Below are 26,947 nucleotides of genomic sequence, written 5' to 3' on the forward strand. Positions count from 1 at the left end.
TTGTTTCAAATAAGTATTTTGCAAAGTACAGTTACTTCAAGACTTATTTCGCAGAGTATAGTATTTTGAAGAGCTTATTGTGCATTTGAATATTATTACAAGTACCTGGTGTGTGTGAATGTTCATACATAACTATAAGGGCCATTTTGCATTGTGTTTTACTACAATCTGTGGGCATGGCAGAAGGGTTTCGGAGACCCGCACTGCTTGTGTTTGATAACAATCAGTAAAAGAAGAAAATTGGACAGTGTTTGAGCAGGAATAAAATATTTTCATTGAGACTGCTTTTTCTGACAAAGATGCACATACAAAGGCATTTATTCTGCTTAATTTAGCTGGTTGAGAGACCACCGAAATACAGTGTTCACTTGTGTATGCACCTGTGATGTTTGCAGGGGAGGGGGAAGACCGCCATATAGTGGTACCAACTGAAACAAGGGAAGACCTAGAGTGCTTAAAATGTAAATTTATAGAAATGTGTAACACCCAAATGAATATTACAATGGAAAGCCGCTTATTTTACACAAGGGATCAAAAGCCTGGTGAAACTTTTGCAGCATATATAACTGACTTGAGAAATAAGGCTAAAACATACAGATTTGGTGATTTGAGAATACGGCCATTTAGATTTGTCAGATATAACAGCTTACAAATAAGAATATCAGTGGAAGGCACAGTGACAAAGCTCATGTTGATAGCATGCAGCGTCTGGTTAAAAAAAAAACGGGTCCAAGCACATGGCAGCTACTGCAGGTCCTGTAACAGTCCCTGGGAAACCCAGAGTCTTTCCAGCAAATTCCAGACATGCTCAGTTAAGCATAAGGGTGAGTCAGCAAAGTCAAAACATTTGCCCCCACCTAGCTTTATAGTAAACTGTCGTAATTGTGTGGAAATCACAAATCCAAAAAATTAAAGTGCTTAGCTTTTGGTCAGCAGTGTCATTCTTGCAATAAGTGGAATCATTTCAAAAGGATTTGTAAATCAAATAAGGCACATTCTTTTACTAAAAGTGGGCATTCCAAGAGGCAAGTTGATCAGTTAGAAAGCTGCGACCCTACTTTTTATGTTGATGGTGTGTCTGTGCTTGGTGAAACAGTTAATGTAGTTGATTTGTGGGCAAAGAATGACATCTTTTGTACTGTTTGGACTAATGGGAGTCCTGTAGAGCTCAAAGTAGATACTGGCTCAAAGTGCAATGTTACGTCAGCAGAAATGTTTGCTAGAGTAAAAGCTGTAGAACAACTTGATTTGACAAAGTGTGCAAAGCTTGTTGCTTATGATGGTGAAGAGATTCAAACTGAAGGCTCAGAAGTGCTTACATGTTATTCTGCTGGGAAAAACTATGACCTGCAATTTTTCATAGTCAAGAGACACATGCAGTCATTATTAGGCCTCAGAGACTGTTTGAAAATGGGACTGCTTTCATTTAATAAAGAAGTTCACCATGTAAGCCTGAATGACAAAACTCAAATTTAACCCAAACTATTTTTTCTGAGTATGCTGATATTTTTGCAGACAAACTAGACAAACTAATAGCTGTATGCTCCATGACGTTAGACCCAGAGGTCAGTCCAGTTATAAGACCAGCACGGAAAATTCCAGTAGCTATGCAGAACAGAATGAAAGCTAAGCTAGACAAAATGGTGCAGCAAGGAGTAATTTGTCCAGTAGAAGAACCTACTGAATGGGTCTCCTTCATGGTAGAAGCTCATAAGAATAGCTCAGATGATATCAGAATACGTATTGATCCAAGAGATCTGAACAAAGCATTAAAAAGGCCTCATCATCCAATGCGCACAAAAAAGTTGCTGCCCTTATGCCAAATACCACTGTTTTTTCTGTCTTAGATGCAAAGAGTTAATTTTGGCAAATTTTGCTTGACTGAAAATCTTCATTGTTAACCACATTCGGTATGCCATTTGAAAAATGCAAATTTCTGAGAATGCCATTTGGAATAAATTCTGCCAGTGAAGTCTTTCAGTGTGCAATGGAGCAATTTTTTTTGGCTATCCATGTGCTATTATAGTAGACGATAATCTAGTAAGGAAGGACTGGAGAAGTCGAACATGACAGAAACCTCAAGAAAGTTCTGGAAAGAGCATGTCAAGTGAATCTTAACCTGAATCCTCAGAAGTGCAAATTCAGGCTACAAGAAGTTACTTATGTTGGTCACTTGTTTACCAGTTCAGGTTTATGACCAGATACTTCCAAGTAAACAGCAATTCTCAGGATGCCAGCTTTAGACAATGTCCAAGCCCTACAACATTTTCTTGGCATGGTCAACTACCTTGGCAAGTTCATTGCAGATTTAGGCCAACTTTCAGCACCGCTCAGACAGCTGACATGCAAAGATGCAATTTGGTCATGGTCTGAACAACAACAAAGAGTATTTGATACCCTGAAAAAGAAAATTGCTAACCCACCAACTCTCAACTAATATAATGTTCACAAACCAGTTACTCTTTCCTGTGATGCTTCTAAGTTTGGTCTAGGTGCAGTCATTCTTCAAGAGGGTAGACTAGTAGCCTGTGTATCAAGAACTCTTATCCAGACCAAGATGCAGTACGCCCAGAATGAGAAAGAGCTTCTGGCAATTGTGTTTGCATGCTCGAAGTTCCATGATTATATTTATGGTCGATCTATCCAGATCAAAACTGACCACCAACCTCTTGTTACTATTTTGAGTAAGCCTATGCATACAGCTCCAGCTAGATTGCAACTCATGATGCTCAAATTGCAAAAGTACAATTTCAACCTTGTTTACACAAAAGGCAAACTTCTTTATGTTGCTGATACCTTATCCAGATCACCCAGTAAAAAACACAGAACAGCATAAGAATGAGCAACTTGATTTTGAGGTCATGGAAGTAAGAATTTTTTTCTTCCACATGTCTTGATGAGCTCAGAACTCATACAGCTTCAGATTCAATTCTCCAAATCCCAGTTGGGGATGGCCTTCAAAGCAATCTTGTTTACCAGTAGAAGTGCAACACATATTTTACATACAGAGATGAGATTTTGTCAGAAAATGGCATCATCATGTAAGGTCCTACAGTGATTGTTCCAAAATCCTTGCAACAAGAGTACATTCAGATCTTGCACTGTAGGCAGCCAAGAACTGATTCTACCAAAAGAAGGGTGAGAGGTTTAGTATTTTGGCCTTCAATGTCAGGAGATATTGAGAAAGTATTTTAACCTTGTTCAGTATGTAATACTACAAAGCCGCATCAACAAAAAGAACCACTTCACTTAAGCCAGATTCCTGAACTACCTTGGTCGACAGTAGCCACAGGTATCTTTGAGTGGAATGGTCAACAATATTTGGTGTTAGTTGACTCTTATTCTAATTGGTGTGAGATTTACCTACTTCCCAGACCAAGATGCAGTATGCTCAGACTGAGAAAAAGCTTCTGGCAATTGTGTTTGCATGCTCGAAGTTCCATGATTATATTTATGGTCAACCTATCCAGATCAAAACTGACCACCAACCTCTTGTTACTATTTTGAGAAAGCCTATGCATACAGCTCCAGCTAGATTGCAATGTATGACGCTCAAATTGCAAAAGTACAATTTCAATCTTGTTAACACAAAAGGCAAACTTCTTTATCTTGCTGATACCTTATCCAGATCACCCAGTAAAAAACACAGAACAGCATAAGAATGAGCAACTTGATTTTGAGGTCATGGAAGTAAGAAATTTTTCTTCCACATGTCTTGATGAGCTCAGAACTCACACAGCTTCAGATTCAATTCTCCAAATCCCAGTTGGGGATGGCCTTCAAAGCAATCTTGTTTACCAGTAGAAGTGCAACACATATTTTACATACAGAGATGACATTTTGTCAGACAATGGCATCATCATGTAAGGTCCTAAAGTGATTGTTCCAAATTCTTCCAAGAGTACATTCAGATCTTGCATTGTGGCCAGCCAAGAACTGATTCTACCAAAAGAAGGGTGAGAGGTCTAGTATTTTGGCCTTCAATGTCAGGAGATATTGAGAAAGTATTTTAATCTTGTTCAGTATGTAATTGTACAAAGTTGTATCAACAAAAAGAACCACTTCACTTAAGCCAGATTCCTGAACTACTTTGGTCGACAGTAGCCACAGATATCTTTGAGTGGAATGGTCAACAATATTTGGTGTTAGTTGACTTTTATTCAAATTGGTTTGAGATTTACCTACTTCCCAACCTAACTTCCAGTACTGTCATTACTAAGTTGAAGCGACATTTTTCTGTCTGTGGTAGTCCGCACAGAGTTATTTCTCACAATGGTGCACAGTTTACAAGTCAGCAGTTCAAGAAATTTGCAGAAGAGTGGGTCTTTGCTCATATTACAAGTAGTCCTGAAAACCCACAATCAAACAGCTTGTCTGAACGTGAAGTTCAAAGTGCAAAACAGCTGTTAGAGAAATCCAGACGTGACAATACCGATGTTTTTCTCAACTTAGTAAATATCAGAAACATTCCTCATGATAAACATCTTGGTTTACCTGCCCAGAGACTTATGTTGAGACAAACCAGAACTACACTACCAGTCAGCAGTAATTTACTGGTTCCAAGTGCTAAGAACAGAGCAGTAAAAGCCCATCTGCTGAAACAGCATTTGTCCCAGAAGTCTTACTATGATAAAACCAGCAAACCGCTCAGTTCATTGAAAAAAGGGGAGCCAGTGAGGATGCAGATGTCAAAAGATTTTGATCACACTGGATTTGTGAAAGGTTTGTGTCATGAGTCACACAGAGCGGAATTGAAATTAAATCAGAAGCATTTGTTAGCAGTTTCCAAACCAGTGTTACAGCATCTTGCCCGTGAAAAAGACTCTAGTTCTCAGTGACTTGACCAATGTTCCAGAGGAAAATCCTTGAAACTTCTCAAGCAGAACATTCCCCAGTGACTGTCCTTGTTGCTAAACCTAGTCCTATTATGTCACATGCGATATCAGGTCGCATCTCGAAACCTACTTTCAGATATACGGCAACACTGACATGACTGTTGTTTTTCTTCTTTATTAGTGTCTGTATAATTGCATGCCTACTGAAATGTCATTGTTTATATGTGACAACTCAGTAAAGTAAAGAAGGAGGATGTAGATCTGTGTGTGATATAACTTTAAGAAGCTTTCCAGTCAGTCAGCGCATGCATATAAGTACTGAGCACGTGCAAGTAAGAGTGCCATTTTGAGTGAGCAGCCAGTGACAGCATGCAAGTATGTAGTCAGTCAGTTAATTAGATAGTCCATTTAAGTTTAATGTTTCTGCCACCCAACCTGATGTATTTGTATATAATGAACTACTTAAACAAACACCCAAGCCTCAACATATTTTTAATGCACATAAGAACAGCGGCACGTGTCCTGATACCAGCACTGTGTGATATATGCAATCAGGGCTACTATGGGCTTTTGGGAGTTAAGACTAGCAAGAAAAACTCTGATGGCTACCTAAATAAAAGGCTCTCATGACCTGTTATCATCTTTAGAGGAACTAATGGGCTGGCAAGGTCAGGTAAGGGAGGACACTATGCAGACAATGGAGAAAAACAAAGTGCGTATTATGTACAGCTTAGGTGAAAACAAATACAAGCATCTGTGATCTGTTTTACAGAAGTACCCAATGCACACACCACACAGGTATAACCACTAAAGTGCTTAGGGAAATTAGTTATCTTTTACACTATTCACTCTTATTTACTACTTACCAGCTCATTGGCATGTTTCGACCAGGCCAAATTGCAAACTTGTGAGCCTGTGTCCACACACTGCAGAGGTTGGCAAGTCAGGGTGTTCCAGAAGCGGATGCAGCGATCAGCTGTGCCACCTCCAGATGACAGCAGTCCATGTTGGTGAGGGGACCATGCAATGGCCTTTACTGCAGCTAAGTGCTCTGTGTACTGTTGTATTGGGCTCATGCTTGAGGTATTCCAAACAAACAGCTGTAAAGAGATAAAAAAGGCCATATTGTTGGGAATATAAGGAACTTCACTAATGAAACGACCAACTCTACTAAAACCCAACTTACTTTAGAAAAAAAGGATTCCATGAGCAATATTTAAACAAGTGTAGCTATTATGAAAAAACTCACCCCCAAAGCACAAGTTTAGTTTAATTCACTTTTTCACTTTTATAACTAGCATTTCAGAATTTACAAAAAAAAAAAATATTAAGGTGACCAAATAAATCCCATTCAGAAACTGCTTAACAGCAAATTACTAGGCTGAAGACTGCATGCTGTAAATAATCTTCTCAAATCTTTTTAGCATCACACAATCTTGTTATCCAAACAGATCTCACAAATTTTCTTCCAAAACCTTTACATTATCTGACAGTACTCATGTACACACCAAGCATCACCGTGAAGTCATTTTCTTTCAATATATGGAACAATCTACCATTTATTTTTATACTATTTATTTGGAAAGAAGGGAACGACAACCAGCACTTGCACAAATTATCTGCAGACATTTGTCAAACTGCCCATTCTGCTCAACTTTCTGAGTTTTTTTTCAGTTACACAGAAGCAGCAATGGTAGGGCCTTTCCAAAGTATATCAACTTCTGGCTTATTCTCTTTTTGAAATATTATTGCAGGAGAAATGCTTAAGGAAAGGTTACTAAACAGAACATAATATGCATTAAGTTCCAGAGCTGGGCTCAACTGGGAGGGGGATAAAGCCCTGACTATGACCCAGATGACCACCATTTGATTAGTAACAGAGGCACAGGCACTTGAGTCATGCAAGGGAAGATGGAAGTGATCAACTGATGGGGGGGGGGGGGGGGGCTTTGGCACACTACACTGGTAACACCAAGAGGAATGCAAGTGTATCACCTGCATCATTAACCTGTGCATTACTCATGCAGAGGTCTGGCATGTGTGGTACCATGTATGGAATGTAAGTGTGTCACCTGCATCATTAACCTGTGCATTACTCATGCAGAGGTTTGTCATGTGTGGTAGCATGTGCGGAATGCAGGTGTATCCCTTGCTTCATTACCCTGTGCATTACTCATGCAGAGGTCTGGCATGTGTGGTACCATGTATGGAATGTAAGTGTGTCACCTGCATCATTAACCTGTGCATTACTCATGCAGAGGTCTGGCATGTGTGGTAGCATGTATGGAATGTAGGTGTGTCACCTGCATCATTACCCTGTGCATTACTCATGCAGAGGTCTGGCATGTGTGGTACCATGTATGGAATGTAGGTGTGACACCTGCATCATTAACCTGTGCATTACTCATGCAAAGGTCTGGCATGTGTGGTACCATGTATGGAATGTAGCTGTGTCACCTGCACCATTACCCTGTGCATTACTCATGCAGAGGTCTGGCATGTGTGGTACCATGTATGGAATGTAAGTGTGTCACCTGCATCATTACCCTGTGCATTACTCATGCAGAGGTCTGGCATGTGTGGTACCATGTATGGAATGTAAGTGTGTCACCTGCATCATTAACCTGTGCATTACTCATGCAGAGGTTTGGCATGTGTGGTAGCATGTGGTGCCTCTATGCAAGCAGAATTAGTGGATGTTGTGACAGCCACTGACAGAAGGGGGTTAGGGCTTTACAGCAAAACAACTGGTCCACCTCATACATAATGGCACTGCCTCCACCTGGTACACTCGAACCTCACCTCCAGGGAAATAATGGGGTATAACACTCTTGCCAATGTGAGCAAATGGACCAACAGATTGACAAGAAGGGATGGCTACATGGTCAAAAGGGGTCTAGAACAATATAATAATAATAATAACAATACTACTTTCCTAGCTATCAAATGTAAATGAAGAAAAATTTGGGGAAAGGAAAGAACATTTACTGATCAAAAGGTTAAACAGAGATCGATATGAGGCAGAGGAGAGAGACAGAGCTTTTAGTCTTTTGAGGTAGCTTAGACTATATAGTTCAGAATTGTTTCTTGGTCAGAAACCTTGGGGTCTTTCAAGAGAAGAGTTTAGTGGGAACAAGACTGAATAAGACTTGGAGGAGACACCACTACAAATCAGCAGAACAAGACAGAAGGACTTCCTAAACAAACCTGAGACGTGGTGAGCAAAATAAAGATTGTTATCAAAGTAAAGAACCAAGCCGCAGATGAGCCTATGTTTTATGAGAAGGGTACCAACAATGGTAATAGAGGAGGGAAGGGCGCTATGCCTTTCTCAAAGGTAACTATACTGCATTTTTGTGACACTTAAGGTGAACTCCTGACCAGCACAAAAGGTGCTGATGTGGTCCATTCCCTGCTGGAGTATCTCAGTGCTTATGGAGGAATTAACAGTTGCATGCAATTTGTAGTCATCAGAAAACTTAGTTAACCATAGTCCTCTGACAACTACTTTAACTTTTGAGAAGTAAATGCCAAACAGCAGGGGGCCCAGTGCAAGGCCCCCGTGGAGCCCCGTTAGTGACACTCCTCTGGCTAGAGGAAGCCCCCCACACTTAACAGTTTGGCTTCTGCCAGAGACATATCTCAATTCAGGAGCATTTATCCAGGATACCTGCATGTTATATGGTGTCAAAGACCTTGATAAAGTCAGGGTATGCCGTATTCTCACCCAGGGTTTCAGTGGCCCTTTCAAAAAAAAACTGACTAGATTTAGTAGACCCAACAGAAGTTTTACAAATCCAGATCAGCTTGGTTTCAGGAACTGCAGTTCACATGTCACTATTTACCAGCCCAGCAATTATTAGCTTTATGAATTTGCAGATGATACTCATTAAGCTAATAGGTCTTTAGTTTCTGGGTATGTCATGAAACTGCCTTTATGTAACAGGACCAATATGGCCGTTCTTCACACTTCATGAACATAACCTGCAGAAAGAGTTAAAATGAAGAGATTTAGGAGAAGTTAGCTAAGTGGTGTTTGACGCACAGAATCAGACAGCTAGAAATATCAAAAGGCCCCTTGTAGCCACCATTTTAGGTCTGGATAGTGAGAATATAACCTGGGCCATGGCAAATTTGGGAGGACATGGCAGAGCTGGTGGAGGGGGGGGGGTGCATCATTTTGGGTTACAGTCATTAATTAGCAATGATTCTGTCAGTAAGATCAGTGGCAATAACTTCAGGAGAAGAGTGGTAGACTCCTTTGTCACTGTACCAGACTTATTTCCAGTCATCATTTCCAAGTTTCGTAATGTAATTGAAGAAGGCCTTGTGGTTTGAACTCCCTTTTATACTGGAAAAGTGGAGATCTGTTCTTCTTTTTGTTATAAAGGCTATCTGATTCAGAACTTCATCATAAAGGCTTACTTTTGAATGTATTATTCTTATACAGGATCTAAGCAAATAGAATTCAGATGAGTACACAATAGCACCAGGGTGTGGGTTATTTAGAAAACTAAACCATTTATAGCTGGCAAGAAGGTCTATAACAAGGAAGGTGTTTAAGAGTACTTCTGTGTTCACAAATAGTATGGGCTCCTGGGAGGGTTCAAAGTGTGTTTTAAGGGGGGAGAAGGTTACTGCTAGATGGCTGGACTAAAAAGGTATTGACATTAGGGCAGTACAATAACTGGAGAAGTTGATAAGGGCAAACTCAAGATTATCACCCCCAGTGAGAAAGGAAACACTGTGATCAGGAGAATTAGCATTAATTAAACTGAGGAAACGTTTGAGTGTATTTGTTGCTAGCTGTATTGGTAAGCCAGTTTATAGTGGTGTAGTTAAAGTCTTCCAACAGGTACATTTGATTTGCTGGATAACATTTTGATCTGACTTGGGTACTCAGCATGCTCAGAGAAGAATAATGAAGGAGATCAATAGCCAGCAGTGATATGGTAGACAGTGTTACTAAGAGTTACTTGGACATTCACAAGGTCCAGTGTGGTATAAAGGCAGGATTTGTTGGGAAAAAATACGACTATGCTCCCTGTTGACCTGAATACAGGGTAGACACTCAACCTTGGCAAGAAGGGAGTGCTATATTTACACTGCAGTCAAGTTTCTATAACACAAAAGTGTACTTATTTCAAGCAGCGGAAGGCGTCAAGCTCATTCTGCTGTTCATGCTTGTAGCACTGAACTGCACTACCTTAAAACTTTCAAAATTAGAAATTGCTATGTGGGTATGCCCATGACTTGAACTTTGCCTAAAAAGGCACTAACGGGAGCAGCAAAAGTTTTAGTCAATAATAAAAAATAAGACAACATGGCAAAGCAGAAGGTTCTGCTAACCACCTCATCATAGTCAGACGCATACTGAATTCCCTGGGAATGACATCAATTAACTAGTTAATTATTGAAGCCAGTTATTTCATTTCCAAACTTAGACATCATTTCTAGTGACAGCAAACCATTGCTCAACACCCGTCACTTTCCTTCCTTTGGGACAGGGAGGACACAGCACACTAATGTCTATTTGTACTTCCTCCAGGGTAAAGCACCAAAGGTCATTCACTCTCACATGGACAACTATGAACATTTACTCAGACTTGGGATGGTGAAGGGACCTAATGGCCCTTGCAATGTCTCTAAGCCTAAGCACCACAGAGAGAGAGGTCTTACTGAAACCATCTCCTTATCCAGTCTGCTGAGTGCAGTGTTGCTAAGTCTAACTATGGAATCACTAATAACAAGGATCTTGAGACTCTGCAGGCCTCTGGCATCTTAGGGGAGCAGGCTTATAATTTAGGCTTGTAATTTCTGTGATTAGACAGAAGTATCTGTGGGAGTAGGAGTGGAGAAGAGGTATGACCGCATCCCTAGGTTATGTAGAGATCTGACAGACTTAGGCAATTTTGTTAACAACCTAAGCATATTGGTAGGGTGGTATGCTGCTGTTTATGCACACAGGAGTTGTCAAGAGAAAAGCCTCCAAACAAAGTATTTACATTTTTCACATATGAAATCAGAGTGGTTCACAAGTAAACAGTTGTCAGTAGGCGAGAGACAGCTGTTGTACTGCATTAAAACTCCCAGAGACAGGACTACAAAAAGGGAAGAGATATGAGCAAGCCATGAACTCCCCGAGGCAGAAGCAGTACTTGTTTTATTGGAGGTTACATTACAGAAATTATGCAAGGTTTGCAAAGAGCAAGAAACAATAAGGGTTTTATATACTGGCTTCTATCTAGCCACTACTAGTACCGGCCTCACGTCATACGCATTCGGATGAGAATCAATGTTCCTCTGTTCTTAATCTCAGCAGTCAAAGTAACTGCATCAATCCCAAACTGGTTCCACAGAAGCGAGTCGCAGCCTCTCCAGTGATCAGCAGTCTAATCTCAGATATTACACAGAGTCTGCAGACTTGCTGCACTCTTGCTCTGGTAGAAGCACCAGGAAGCACATTCATCAGCTCAGGACAACAGAGTACTGAGCTGCACAACGGTCTAAAATTTCAAATGAAGAAGCTCTCGACAAGACAGTAACAAGACCAATCCCTGAAGTCGCACATACAACACCCATTCAGACAAGGAGAGCAATCAATGTTCTGCTGTCCATCTCTGAACAGGAGAAAAACAGCAGCACTAATCCCAAACTAGCTTGTGAGAAGCAGTCTGCAAGCTCTCCATTGGGTAGTACTGTAGGTAAGGTTTTACGCACAGGTGCTGTTAGTGTGAGAAGATATCACAGCAGGGTGTATTGCATAAAACATACTGAACTGCGGTTCGATGTAACGGAGTTTCCATACCAACAAGACTTATATTATATGGAAGCTGAGCAAGAAACTGCAAGTGTGGCACATTCAGGACTTTAACTGCACTGTAATTATTACATACCGAGTGTTCTTAGGGTTCTGTACCAGCTGACATTTCTCCATCTTTGTAAAATCAAATGACACTGTACATAAAAATTACCGTTATGAACGTAGTGGTGGAAATTACTGTTGAGCTGATGAATTTTTATAAAGACCAAGGAGCAGACAACTAGATAAGTCTTACTAACTTTAACAGTTTTTGTTTTTATTTTTATTTTTTTTGGGGGGGTGGGGGTCCTAATTAACAGGATAAAGCTGGAAAGATGGGGGAAAAAAGAACAAGTGAAAAGATGGAAGAAGAGTCAACAGAATGTTTAAGGACAGAAATAATGTAGCAGAAGATGAGTGAAATGTATAAGGAAAAAAAACTTAGATAAGCACCTAAAGGTCTTTGTGGACTGAATCTTGTCTAATAAACAGCAAATACTTTAAAGGAAATATAGCACCCTTATACTGGTACAACACTTTGCCTACAAACAGTCTTTATGCTTGCAAGCTGATGCTAATTAAATAACTGAAAAGCAACACATTCCAGCTTCCATCTGTGTAAATACTGCAGCCACTAACAAAACTAAAATGCTTCCTGTCTTTGTACTTGTCTTACTTTTTCACATTTTCATATTGAGACAATAAATCACTGACCCTTATGTAAATCTGGCTTACTTGTGTGTTTTTTTTTTTGTTTGCTCTTGTCTCAATGGCTGGGGTCATGCCTAAAAAGGTCATTGGACCACTGTATTTAATTAGTTAACAAATGTGAAAATAAAATAAACAGTATCTGTAGAAAGAAGTCCAGAAAATAATACTCATGTTGTAAAAGAAATGCAGATTTCCCGTTATATATCAGTGGCATGGGAATTCACAGTTACTTCCTTATGTCTGGCATGAGTCATAGAAAGAAGACTTGAAATGCTTTAGGGGAAAGAGAAAGGCTTGAAGCAGAAGAAGATGACGTTGACATATCAAGCCCCATCGGTAGCCATGTTGTGGTAAACAGGCTAAAATTACAAATAAAGCGCTTAGAGTGATTATGAGGTGTTAAAATAAATCGGGAAACAAAGATAGACTGAAAAATACATGTTTTTTAGTTGCAGGGTGGAGTTTTCCTTTAACTCTTTTCCTGCACATCCCAGTCCACTGTCATTTCAGACACATACATGCATGTGGATAAATACATTCAGATACATGCACAAGCACTACTTAATATTCATGATACATTATTCCTGCCTACTACAATTACTGTATGCACATATACAGGCATTTGTGTAAATACATTCAGAGAGATACATATACAAACAATAACAATATTCATGAGGCATTAATATTCATCTCCACATTTATTACTGCATGCACATACATTTATGCACTTGTGCACATGCATTCAGGCAGCTATGTATACAGACATTAACTTAAACTTCCAAACATGTTAACACATTTTAATTACAGGTGGAATCATCCTTGAAGGCTAAGCATCCTTTGTGACAGTGGTGACACTAGGCTGACAGATACTGGATTCCCCTGGACTGATACCAGAAGCTGAACCAATTGTTGAAGTCAATCATTTTTGTTTATATTGTGGCATCATTTTGGGTGAAGGTAGGACACTGCTTAGGGCTAGGGACATACCTATCTGGCACACATAATCAGAGAGTTCCATCATGTCGCTCTTCAAACAGTCCAGCGAGGTACGCTTTAAGTCATTCACTCCAACATGGACTATGACAAAGTGACTTGAGTGCTTGCATGATATGTCGGATCCTGGCACCTGATAGGCAGCTGACAGTGACCTTCTCCTTACCCAGTCTGGTGAGGGAGACATCTGTGTGTCTCACTATGGAGTCACCTATGACCAAGACATTGGCTGTGTTTTGCCTTAGGGGCTTATGTGTTGAGACACGGATGTGTGTGTTAATATGTGTAGTGGTTTCATTGTGCTTTGTGGTGAGTGTGGGTGGTGTGCATTTGGGAGGTCTCTGTTCTTTTTGTAGGCTTTTAGTGAGTACTTCCACGTAAGTGGGTTTATGTGCTGTGACCTTATTTTGTGTGAGAGGTGACGCGTGTGTGATGACAACCTGTCTGATATCTAGTTTGTTTTTACATGAGAGAAATTACTCCAATTCCACAGTGTATTTGCATCTCTAACATAGGGTGTTAGTTTGCCTTAGTGATAAATGGTCGTCAGTATACATGAAGCAATAGCTACATTGCCTCAAGATGCCCATATCAATCAAGCTGGCAGGAGAAATAATGGGAAACTGCCCATCCATTGTGGCCGGATTTTTCTGAATGTGGTATTTGGGAAGGAAGTGGGCTAGCTGGACTTGGTCACAAACAGCAAAAATGAAGCAGTAATTCAATTAAATAGTTAAAGTGTAGTGCTGGCTTAAAATATACGTATTTTTCAGCTTTTGTTTTTCAGTGGATTTCTTGGATTTCAGTGCAGATGCACACCACACCTCTGGCTAAAGTTGCCAAACAGTGAGAAGCTCAGGTAAACTGAGCTCAAACCTGCGCAAACACAAGGCTTATATAAAGGCAAATTTAAACAGTTTTAACGCAACTACCAATGGGAAAGCTCCATACTGAGCTTTTCTCCAGGAATCCCCAACTCAGGTGGCACCTGCCACAAGGGTGCAGGGAGGCTCTCTTAATGTAAGATGGCTGGACTAAGAGCACAGTGATACCAAACAGTCTAGATTCAGCAGGTATGAATCTAGCTTATGCTATGTAAGGCAAGGAAATACAACTTCTAGATGGGAAGGAAGAGTCACTTAAAGGTCAAAGTTAAAGTGTTTAGTAGTATACTGACTAGATGACCTGCAGTGGTACCACCCTCTGCACAAACAGGTAGCTCTTTGAGCAGCTGTGAACAGTGGGAGACTATGGAGAGCGTTTCCTATACAGGATTTTAAACTGAAGAGGTTTGCTTACATGCATGCAAGGGGAAGTAGGAATTCTTGCAATATTACAAATCCTGTAAGTTCACTAACCCTGAGAAATGTTGTCAACACACAAAAACTTTGCATAACTTAGAAATATTTTGGCAGACTCACTCAGAGCAGCTTCTGCAGTATCAGAAGAGATTAGAAATATCAGAATATTGTTAAAACATAACAGCAGTACACTAACAAACAGATGGAGTCCCTTTAACAAGTGCAGGCTAAAAACAGTGATAAGTTCAGCAAAATAAATAAATGCAACACAGAAGTGTTAAATATTACTGAAACAGTTATAGTCAGTACAAAAATTATACTTGTATTAGCTTTGTAGGTCAGATGATTTTAGAAGCAATCCAAGTCTTGTGCCCAGACACAAGGAAAGCTCTGAATAAATGAGACTTGCGATATGCCTTTGCAGTGGACGACATACTCATCATTTATAACCTTTGATTTTGTGACAGTGGGGACAGATATGTCCTTATACATGAACTGCTGCCTAATCTGTTCCCCTAGTATCTAAACATTGTTACTTGATGCTGTCTTTGTCACTGCATATTTCAGCTGTGTTACAGATGCCTCTGCAATACATTATTTCTTTACTAAAAGCATGGAATGGAATAAGAAGTTATGTACTCACCATAACCTTCCATTTGAGTAGGTAAACTTCATTTGTAGCAACCTATGGGATTCGGATCCGACCTCGGATCCGAGCCGGCAGTTTTCAACAGCTTTAGATCCAAGCTCCAAGCTCCTCCCCCTACCCATAATCCCCTGCCAACCCTTACTGACCTCAGATCAAGTTTGCCCAAAAGCAGATACTGCTCGAAGACTAATACTTTCAAGATAAAGTGGGTAACACCCATGGACCTGAGTATGAAAACATTCATAAGTGAGGGGGCAGGAGGGAGGGACGGTTTCTGACAAATTAAGTTTACCTACTCAGATGGAACGTTATGGTGAGTACATAACTTCTTAATCTGAAGTAGTTAACTTCATTTGTGCAGCAACCTATGGGACAGAGTCCCCAGCTACCTGAACCTTGGGCGGCCTTCATGGAAGGATGTTTCGGAGCACTGCAGAGCCAAAGGATGCTCTCCCTCTGGAGATAATGTCCAATTTATAGTGATTGATAAAGGCATGAAATGAGGCCCAAGTGGCTGCCGAACAAATATCATCCAAAGAGACTCTAGCTCTAAAAGCCGCAGAGGTAGACATAGACCGAGTAGAGTGGGCATGGATTCCCTGAGGTGCGGGCCTGCCAGAACTTTCATATGCTAAAAGGATACACTGCGAGATCCATCTAGACAGCGTGACTTTAGACACAGATTTACCCAAGTTAAATTTGGCAAAGGAGACGAACAACTGGTCAGATTGCCTATGACCAGATGTCCTGTGGATGTAGAAGCGAAGTTGTCTATGCACATCCAGTGAGTGTAACTTGTAATCCCCTTTGTTTTGGTAATTAGGGAAGAAGCCTGGTAGGTTGATGGACTGGTTAATATTCGATTCAGAGGCAATCTTGGGAAGAAAGGAGGGATTGGTCCTGAGGTAGACTCTATCCTTGTGAAAAGTCAAATATGGAAGTTTTACACAGAGGGCCTGTAGTTCAGAGACCCTTCGAGCCGAGGTGATAGCGACAAGAAAGGCCGTTTTCCATGACAAGAATTTAAGATCTACTGAGGCTGCAGGCTCAAACGGGGGAGCTGTTAAGGCCTGAAGCACCAGCGTTAAATCCCAAGGAGGGACTACATCCTTCACTGGAGGTCTGAGCAGAAAGGTGCCCTTCAAAAAAGTCTTACACAATTTCGTGGTGATCAAAGGGCCCAGTTCATTTCCCACGTGATAATGAGAGATAGCTGCTAGTTGAACCTTGACTGTGGAGGAGCTTGCCCCACTCATGAAACAGCCCTGACAGGAAGTCTAATACCGCTGGCAAAGGAGCTGTGAAAGGATCCAAATTTCGACATTCCGCCCAAATGGAGAAACGTTTCCATTTGCTACTATAGACCTTTCTAGCAGAAGGCTTGTGCGCTGCTACTAGAATAGTTTTAACTGGGGAAGAGATACCAGGAGTCCTAGCTACAAATGGAACTGGAGCAGCCAAGCTGTGAGGTTGAGATTGTCCAGATTCGGGACTGGGAGATCTAGGGGGTGGGATATTAGATTCGGACGAGGATCCAGAATCCAAGGAGGATTCACCAGATGAGACTAAAGGTAAGGGAACCAGGGTTGACGAGGCCAGAATGGGGCAATGAGGATTACTCTGCTCCCCAACCGGCTGGCTTTCTGCAGAAACTTCAGCATCAGAGGAAGAGGAGGGTAAGCATAAAGTAGACCGGGAGGCCAAGCATGCACCAGAGCGTTTCTCGGAGGTTCCCCGGAGGGGGAAATGAGAGCGAAGTAGTCGTAACATTTTGTGTTCGAGGGAGAAGCAAAGAGATCGCAACAGGGTTGACCCCATTTGGCGAAAATCCGATTCGCTATCTCGGGATTCAGAGACCACTCGTGTGGTAACAGGATGGTGCGACTTAGTCTGTCCGCTAGGATGTTGGATCGCCCCGGAATGTGCATTGCTATAAGAAAGCGGTTGGTGGAGATTGCCCATTCCCACACCCTCATGGCCTCTCGATAGAGTGGGTAGGACCTGGTTCCCCCCTGTTTGTTAATGTACCAGACAACAGACATATTGTCTGACTGAATCGCAATAGTTCCTACAGGAAGAAGGTGCTGAAGTGCTTGCAACGCTAACAGCACTGCCCTCATCTCTAGGACATTGATATGCAGAGAGGTCTCCGTGGAGGCCCACATGCCTTGGACTGTCCTGCCCGAACAATGCCCCCCCCAACCGAGGCGGGAGGTGTCCGTGGTCACCGTGGCTAGGAGAGGGGCCATAGAAAAGGGGCGTCCTTCCTGGAGGTTCGGAGATTGGAGCCACCATAAGAGGGCCCTCTTGCAAGCCCTGCTGAGGGGAATGGGATGGCTCAGAGGAAATCGAAGGAAGGACCACTGGACCTGGAGAGTCCATTGCAAGACCCTCATGTTCAAACGCGCCATTGGCAAAAGGTTGATTGCTGCCGCCATTGAGCCTAGAGCCCTCAGGACCAATTCCGCCGGAGGAGCTGGAGAATGTGGAATGGCCCGCACATGTAGCCTCAGGGTTCGTAGCCGGTCTGTTGTCAAGAAAGCTAGGAGCTTGTTTGTGTCTAACCTTGCCCCTATGAAGTCTATAGTCTGAGTCGGGGTAAGAGACGACTTCTCTATGTTGATAGTGATCCCCAGCCGGGGAGCTAGATGAAGAAAGTAGTTTCTGGCTGCGCAGAGTAGATGCCTTGTCGGGGCGGTCAGGAGCCAGTCGTCCAGGTACGGGTAGACCTGGATTCCCTGGAGCCTCAGGTGGGCCGCAACCACTGCTAACACTTTGGTGAACTTCCTGGGGGCTGTGGTGAGACCAAAGGGAAGAACCCTGAATTGGAAATGACTGGCTCCTAGCCGGAAGCGGAGGAACCTTCTGGATCGCCTGTCCATCAGAATGTGGTAGTACGCATCCTTGAGGTCTATAGAGCACATCCAGTCGTTCTCCTGCAAAAGGGGGAGAATGGACTGAAGGGTGACCATGCAGAATTTTTCTTTGGTTACTGACAGGTTCAGTGGGGAGAGGTCGAGGATAGGTCTTAAGTCCCCCGTCTTTTTTGGCACCAAGAAGAACCTGTAGTAAAACCTCGACCCGCACTGGTCTGGGGGGACATGTTCGATGGCTCTTTTTTCCAGCAACTGTTGGATTTCTGTTGCTAAGGCCTCCCTCTGATCGGGTGGGACATCGGGGAGGTATCTGCGGCTGTGTGGGTAAAGAGAAAAGGGAATCTGATATCCTCTGGATATAATGCGAAGCACCCAGCGGTCTGTCATGATGGACTCCCAAGCTGCTAGGTGCTTCGAGAAACGCCCCCTGACTGCCTCCAGAGTGGAGCAGTTGGGCAACCCCTCTGGGGTGTTACGTGGGTTGGTCCGAGAAGGGTTCTCTGGATCCAAAGTTCCGTGGGCCCCCTCTGCCTCTAGGGCGGCGTCCACCCTACCCTCCTCTGCCACGGAAGGGCTGGGAGTTCGGAGCGGGACAGGACTGTTGCGACTTCTGGAACCACATCTTCTTCTGTCCCTTTTGGTTCTTGGAGAAGGACCTCTGGGGAGCAGAGAAGCGGACTCCGACGGCAGACAACGTCTTCCCATCCTTCTCGCTCTGGACCAAGGTATTTCGAACAGTTTTGCCAAAAAGGGCAGAACCATCGAAAGGGGCATTAGTGAAAGATGCCTTGAAGGGTTCTGCGAAATCACAGTGCCGGAGCCAGGCCTGACGCCTCATGACAAGGCCCGCTCAGCTGGCTCTAGCGGCTCCCTCCGTGGCATGGGATAGTAGCCGCATAGAGGTGTTTGATATGGATCGGAGAGTGGCCATCCGGTTGGAGTGCAAATGTTTGTCCTCCGCCGACATGGACTCGGGGGCGACGCAGCGTACTCTTTGATAAGGTCCCACTGCAGTCGAAGCACATGTGCCATGTAGTTCAGCGACCTCACACAGAAGGTAGCCGAACTAAAGACCTGCTTCCCTAAACGGTCCATCGACCGAGACTCCTTGCTCGGGGGATGAACCGAGGGACTCTCCTGAGCGAGTTCCCTCTTGGTGGCCGCTGCCACCAACATGGCATCTACAGGGGGACCCTTACTCCAGTGGGACTTGTCAGAGGGTGGGCTAAGAATCTTGTCTGTGCGCTTGGAGACTGGCTCCACAGTGTCCGGCTCCTTCCACGCCCTGGTAGTAATCAAATCTACCAGGGAGTTGGCCGGAGGGGACACCCAAGAGGTAGACGGGCCTGCTTCAAACGCCTCCAGGAACATGGATTCATCCGAGGTAGGCTTTGGGGCAGACCCCCCCCCCTTTATCCTGAGCATCTCCATGATGTCACCAAATGAGACATCTTCGGGGGGTGATCTTGGGGAGCCTTCCCCCTCCTCCAAATCCGTGTCCTCAGTCAAGGGCTCGGGGGAGTCCAGGTGCCTCCTTTTGCACTTTTGCTTGTGAGGAACCTCCTCAGGGGGGCTGTCCGAGGAGGTCTCACCAGCCACGTCTTGTTTCAAAGGAACGACCTGGGATGTCAAAGCAGGCTGTCCCTGGGGCCGGGTGATGGAAGTCGGGCCCAACCGAGAAGGAGTGCAGGGTGGAGCCGTGGCCAGGGCCGGGGGCCTGGAATCTCTCGACAAGGCCCTCTCCACCACGTCGAATGCCGAGGGAGAGCTGCTCTCTCTGGGATCCGAAAGCAGACCCTCACTCGGATCCGACGGACGGATCGGGGCCGGCGCCGAAGCAATCGGATCCGACGGACCAGTATGCTCCGACCTGGACAGAGCCGAAGGCATACCGATACCCCCGGATCCGAAGCTCAGCCCTCGGCTCCGAGAGCTCGGATCCGAAGAAAATGGACCCGACAGACTCGAGGGAAGTGTCGGTGCCGAAGTACCTGACACTATCGGCGTCGACACACCCCCGGCTCCAAGGCTGCCCGGCTCCAAAGACTCCGAGCCCGGGAAGTGGGATGGAGAAGGAGCTATCGGGGCAAAGAAAGGGGTCGAGCTCCCCCCCGGAGGGGGGGGGGGAGACAGGAGCACTCCCATCTGCAGTTGGGCCAGGAGGAATCTTCTCATCATCCGGTCCAAATCTGCATCCGTGAGACATCGGGTTGATCTCGATGAGGCCACCGAGGCGGGACGGGAGTGTCGCCTCGATGACCTCGAAGGAGATCGGATCTCCTCCTCCTCAGGTCCCACTGAAAAGCACGGGGAATGGATCCGAGATGGAGGAGACCCAGAAGTCCTGGTGGGAGAAGACTGCTTAGCCGGGGGGGGCCCGAAGCGGAGGCCTCAGCCCACCACTTGTGGTGCTTCTCCCTCCTTTTCTCTTTCCTGGCCTCCCTCTCCTCCGGGCCTAAGGCGGGAGGTTGAGTCCTTGCCAGGGGGAGGGAATCAGGAGTGGCAGCCGCCGCAGCGGGAGCCACAGGAGGACCAGAGGTAGAAGCCGAATCCGGGGGCAGAAGACCCGCCAGAATCAGCTTAGACCTCCGGTCCTTGAGTGCCCTGGGGTTGAACGCCGCACAGATGGAACAACCAGAAGACAGGTGTTCAGCCCCAAGGCACAACACACACCGAGTGTGGCCATCCGCCGGAGACAGCTTATGGCCACACTCGGTGCACTTAGAAAAGATCAATTTTGGGGCCTCAGCCATTTAAACTAAGAGAGAAAAACACACATGTTAGGCCCCAAACACACACACACAACCCTAACGGAACCACGAAGGAAGGGGGAGGTAAATAACAAAACTATGGTGTTAAACTAGAGAGGGTTTTTACAAAAAAGGGACCTGTAAACACTCACAACCAAAAAACAGAAGAAAGGAGAGGAAAAAGGTAATTTTTTTTTCTCACAAAAGTCTCTAATGCCTGGAGCTGTAGATCAAGCTGCTGTTGGATAACCGTGGCAAACTAGATCTGAGGTCAGTCAGGGTTGGCAGGGGATTATGGGTAGGGGAGGAGCTTGGAGCTCGGATCTAAAGCTGTTGAAAACTGCCAGCTCGGATCAGAGGTCGGATCCGAATCCCATAGGTTGCTGCACAAATGAAGTTAACTACTTCAGATCATACCTTATCTAAATGGTTTTGCTGGCTTGTGCAAAGGCTAGAAAATTCACTGCATTCAATAACTGACCAGATCAGTGACATATAAAGTGATACAATGAACCTCCTGGATTGATTAAATATAAATATACCATTTAGAAAGAGGGAGGCTACAGAATATTTTTTCTGACTTATGTAGGGACACACAATGGTCAAAGGTTAAGCTACAGCTATCCCTAGCTCTTTAATGAGTGTGTCATTTTTTTTAGGCTGTGATCCATTATTTTGTAATCATGATTAAATGTTCTTCCAAGTTCCATCAAACTACATTTACTGAACTTAAACTGCTACTGCAACAGAGGTATTCTTTTTTCTAGATAAGCCTTGCATAACTGGCATTTTATACTGAGGTAATTACGTTATCCTACCTCCAACTGTTGGCATATCCAGTTATTCAGAGTAGATTTCCTAGTTTTATGTATGAAAACAAATAAATGAACAAACTACTAGTGACTTTACTGGATTATACAAGTGAACCCTCCCCTGACTTGCAGTATGCTCAAAAAATGTGTTTTCCCATTGAATTATATATGGACTGACATTCCTTGTTTTTACTTTTGTCATTTAATCCCTTAATGAAATAGATGGAATACCTTAGTGTGGTCAGTATCAGCAGATTGCCAGTACTTCAAGTGCTCTGGTTAACCTCTTCAAAGAAAGGCATGAGATTCTACAGGCACATTCTCTCCTTACCAAATCTATAATGTTCCACAGTTAGTAGCAGTTGGTCTTCTATGTTATTTTAAATAAAGTTCACAGAGACACTCACTCTCTCCAGGATTTTACATAGAAGTGTGGTCATGCTGATGGTCTAAAATTGTTTGGGTCCAATGTGACCCACACTCGCACATACATTTTCTGGACTTGAGCCATGATGGCCTGTTACCATAGGTCACAGAACTGTCCATGTGCAGACATCTTGTTTAACATACCTGATCTTGGTTTACTTAAGTTCTCTTTGATTCTGTATAGGAAACCACCATGGGTGGCTGGTCCCATAATACTTACTTTAATTTTTAACTTTACTTGGGGCAGTAGTTATCATAATTATATAAGGGAGGCCTACTTTTCTCCATAGCACTTTGACATTTGTATTTGCTTACTGTTATGTCTACACACAATTTTCTGCAAACACATCTGCTATGTCCTGTGGTTGGGTGATCATTTTATTTTGCAGTGATAACGGCTTCCCTTTATGTGTCTCAATCCTTTACTGCACAGACTTTTTTTTTTTTTTTTTGGAGATGCTGTGTTTGCCTGTTTATGTCTGCTTGCACCATACTTCAGCAATATATAAATTTCTGCACAGTGCCATTTTGCTGGAACTCCAAGATATTTTTTTCAGTATTGTTTCATTCTCAAAGTTGCAACAACCTTGGACTGAGAATTTGGGAGGTCCCCTCAAAAAAAAAAAAAAAAAAAAAAACACACACACTTGTTTTTCTTTTTTAGGAGCCCTCACCTTGACTACCTATGTTTACAGCACTTGTGTAATCAATGGGATATATATATATATATATATATATATATATATATATATTTTTTTTTTTTTGCAGCAGGGGTTGAGCTGGTGCATTTCAAGGGGCAGAAGTTCAAAGAATTATGGTGGAACCATCAGCAACCCCTTGGCTCCATGGCGCAGAAAGATTAAGCCCTAACTACAACCCAAATGAACCAAAATTGAATAGCGGCTCAGGTACTGGAAGAATTGGGGATTCAGAGGTGTTAAAGAGCGGTTTTGCTGGCTCACCCACTTCTGAAGGGAGGGAGGGAGGGATTTCTGACCATGATGAGTACATATCCTCAGTGATGGGGATGTGTCAATAATAATAGCAGGACAGACTGTGGCAATTTGAGGGGAGGAGCTAGCTGTCATTGCATGTGGTGATACATGTGATATCATTAGCTTTGCCCAATCAGGGTACATCAAAAATCCTTCGTGGTTTGCAGGTCCAGCATATGTCATGTTACAGGCTACTCTGCTCCACCTCCCCTGCCCAATCTGCTATTGATGTGGTCCCAGCCCAGGGCACAGTACATGGGACAAAAGGAAAAACAGTACACCCAAGCAAGTGATTATCAGCTGGGGCAAACACAAAAATGGAAACAGGATAATATCTTCTATTCACAAATTTTCCCATTTAGTTTTCGGATGTAATGAAAGAATGTCATATTATTCATTTTTGCTTCTGAGATTAAGCTGAGCTTATAGTTATAGTTGAACAACTTGATAAGAAAATACGTGTTTCTGTACTTTACTAAATCTATATTTGTTCTAAGACTATAGAAATTTTTTTTAAAGCTAGTTACCCCGCTTTTATGTTATAAATGTTACTGACTTTGTGATTTCCACCCTTTTTTTGACTGTGCCTGCTATATTTGTGACTTACTAGTATGTGTTCCAGAACGCAGAAATTAGTAACATTATACAGCTTATTAATATTATCCCAATCAGATTTATTTGGGTCACTCATGATAGTATCCTCAGTCTAGTCTCATAAATATGTCATTTTTTTGCATCACAACTTCAATCGCTAAAGCCCAGGAAGAATGACTTATTTATGATCCAAGTTCAAGTTTACAATTAATGGTATTATTATCTGTGTTAAATAAAGATGATATAATCATGGATGCAAATCTGAAAGATTGTCGGTATGGTATTCAAGATACTTTAAGACAAAATGGTTTTGATTAACACAGTAATTTAAAAGATATATTTATCTGACATTGAGTTCATACACTCGTTATCCGAGCAGATGAAATCCCCTATAAAGACTATATTTTCACTGATTTTTACATCTTGGGATTTAGTCAGCAAATCCTCGTGCTTTGTAGGGGATGCAGAGGGTGTAGTTTAGATTCCTGTAGTATATTCAGCACACTGATATTACTGACTGTAAGAACAATTTCTAGTCCTACATTTTCTTTACTTCTTGCTTTTACAAATACTGGGACACTGTCACCTACACAACTGGATCTGTCACAATGAAAAGAAATATGACAGAATTTCTAACACGCACTTTGGATCTTTAAAACTGATTTCAGTAAGGATATAAACATCAATATTCACCAAGCAGAAGAAAAGCTTCTAAATCATCTGGGTTAACATGACTTCTGTCAAAGGTTCATAGGTTGGTACTAGGCTATCGGCCCTAGGGCCTATACCAGCCTAGCCATAACAATTCCCTGGATATTTCTTTCCACAATATTTACTTCCCTGGACACCTGTCTAGCAGGGCGAATGACGTGATCCCCGGGGTGAATGTCCTATCTCCCATCCAGTCGTCAAGATTCCTTTTGAAGAGGGCCAAGGAGGCGCTCTGCTTGACATGTATGGGCAATCTATTCCAGAGTATGGGGAGTCTCTGGGTAAGAAACCTATCCCTCCAGCATGTTTTGTTCATTGTGATGACAAGGTTTAGATCCCTGGAGCATGTGGCTCTGAGGGATTGGGATTTCTTTAAGTGGAGCATGTCCAGCAGCTCAGGGTTTGACATGGCCTTGTATGTTAAGCAGAGATCGCCTCTGAGTAGACGATATGCCACAAAGTATAGCTGGAGTTTTTTTAAATGGTCAGCATAGGGCATCTGCTTTAGGCCTGTGATTCTTTTAGTGAGGTATTTCTGCGGCCTTTCCAGCTGTTGCAGATGTCTTGTGAGGTACATACCAAACGGGGCATTATACTCTATAATGGGTCTAATGAGGGATGAGTACAGTGGGACAATGACCTCCTTTTTTCTAGATGAAAAGCCCTTAGTGATGAGGTGTGCCATATAGAAGGCTTTCCTGACTATTGTGGCGATGTGGTTATCGAAGGTGAGACCACTGTCCACCTGTGTCCCTAAGTCTCTCATCACACTTTCAGTGTTTAGTGTACTGCCACCTATGTGGTAATTCATGGGTACATGTTTTTTTCCCAAAGGAGATAACTATACATTTCTTGGCATTAAGCTTGAGCCCATGGCTCTAGCACCAAGTATCTGTTTCTGTAAGGCCCTTTTGTAGAATATCCACATAATTTGGGGATTCAATAATGGCTCCCAGTTTGCAGTCAGCTTAGTAAGTTTATCTAGGATTTCAGAGTGGGGGATGGCGTCGAAGGCCTTGGTGAGGTACAGATAGGCTGTGTGGACCGCCTTACCCTCGTCCACAGCTCTGGAGACTGATTCGAAGAAGTCAATCAGGTTCAGGAGACAAGACTGGCCCTTCACGAACCTAAACTGGGTGGGGTCCAGTGTTTGAAAGTTGCCAATGTCTTTGTTTATACGTTCCATGATAATGCGTTCCATGCCCTTGCAAATCAGGCTCATCAGACTGATGGGATGGTAGTTCCTGGGATCCAAGGTGGATCCCCCCTTGTGGAGTGGGATAACTGTAGCTGTGCGCCACTCAGTGGGCACAAAGCCTGAGGTGAGGCTATGATTAAACATGACACTTAGGTGAGGTGCTAGTTCATTTTGTAGTTCATGTAGTACACAGCCCGGGATGTCATCTGGTCCCATGGCTGCTGTATTCTAAGCTTTGGAAAGTGAGGTTTCTACCTGTGTGGCTGTGATTACCGGAATTTGGCAATCTTTTGGTATTGAGATGGGCCCTTTAGGGGGTGAGAGAGGGGTGAAGTTGGCACTAAATCGATCTGCCAGGGTTCTGGCAATATCCTTGGGATCAGTATATTTAATGCTATTCTGTTGTAGCTCAGAGCATATCTGAGCATTGCCATTTAGATTCTTGACATAACTATAGAATGCCTTGTGGCTGTCTTTGGAATCTTTGGCAATTTTATTGGAGGATTTTATGAGGGATCTCGGCTTTTTACTGAGGCTGGTAAGGGAGTTTTTTGCATCCTGGGATTTTCCTCTTTTCTGCAGCAGTTTCTTTCCTCTGTTGTATAGTTTGTTTATGGCAGGGGACCACCAGATTGGCTTCCTTTTTTTGGAGTAGAGCGTCTTTCTTCTATTTGGGATGGCACAATTCATGCACAAGTGGATGTGCTCGTACAGTGCCTTAGTGTATGATTCAGCAGTCGAACTTTCAGTTCCCATCCGCATGGGTGTCATGAAGTCTGTCACTTCTGACTTGAGTAGCATGAAGTTGGCTTTGGAGAAGTTTTTTAAGGAGATTTCCTTACTGGGGGGTGGGGGTGGGATGTGGATGGCATTTAAAAAAAATCACCCCGTTTTATTTTTTGTAAATTAAAAACATCTAAAAACAGTCATTACAAGGACGTAAAACTTTCCTTTTCATTAACTGGCAACCTGAGGGAAAAAGATGACCCCAATCAGATGTAAAGCATTCTAACTCATCACTCCAGGCTAAAAGGCACTGGATCCCCTGTCTATAATAACAGGTCCTGGTCAAGACTGCTAACAGTTTATCTTGCTATTCAGATGCCATACTACTACTATTGTAGGACTGACTGTTCAGGTAATACTACAGTAAAATATTATGCCTGTATTTCTACAGTATCAAAAAACATTTTTTAAAAAACATTTTGCTGTAATGTGTACTGGTAATGCTTCAAAGTTGCAATATGCCTTAATACAATGCATTAAATGGCACCGTACTGTTTTTTTCAATTAC

The 26,947-nt window shown here is 43.1% G+C and overlaps 1 protein-coding gene across 2 annotated transcripts in view; it reads right to left on the bottom strand.

Moving 5' to 3' along the window:
- Positions 1 to 26,947, bottom strand: part of LOC122813194 (fizzy-related protein homolog) — an 806,647-nt gene that overhangs the window by 204,462 nt on the left and 575,238 nt on the right. For both annotated transcript variants that reach the window (XM_044085371.1, XM_044085370.1), the window contains one exon: positions 5,702 to 5,935. In XM_044085371.1, the coding sequence (XP_043941306.1) occupies positions 5,702 to 5,935 (234 nt within the window). The remainder of the gene's footprint in view (positions 1 to 5,701; positions 5,936 to 26,947) is intronic.

The sequence above is a fragment of the Protopterus annectens genome, chromosome 10.part0 (genome assembly GCF_019279795.1).
Source record: "Protopterus annectens isolate FY-2018-M chromosome 10.part0, PAN1.0, whole genome shotgun sequence".
Taxonomy (NCBI): Eukaryota; Metazoa; Chordata; order Ceratodontiformes; family Protopteridae; genus Protopterus; species Protopterus annectens.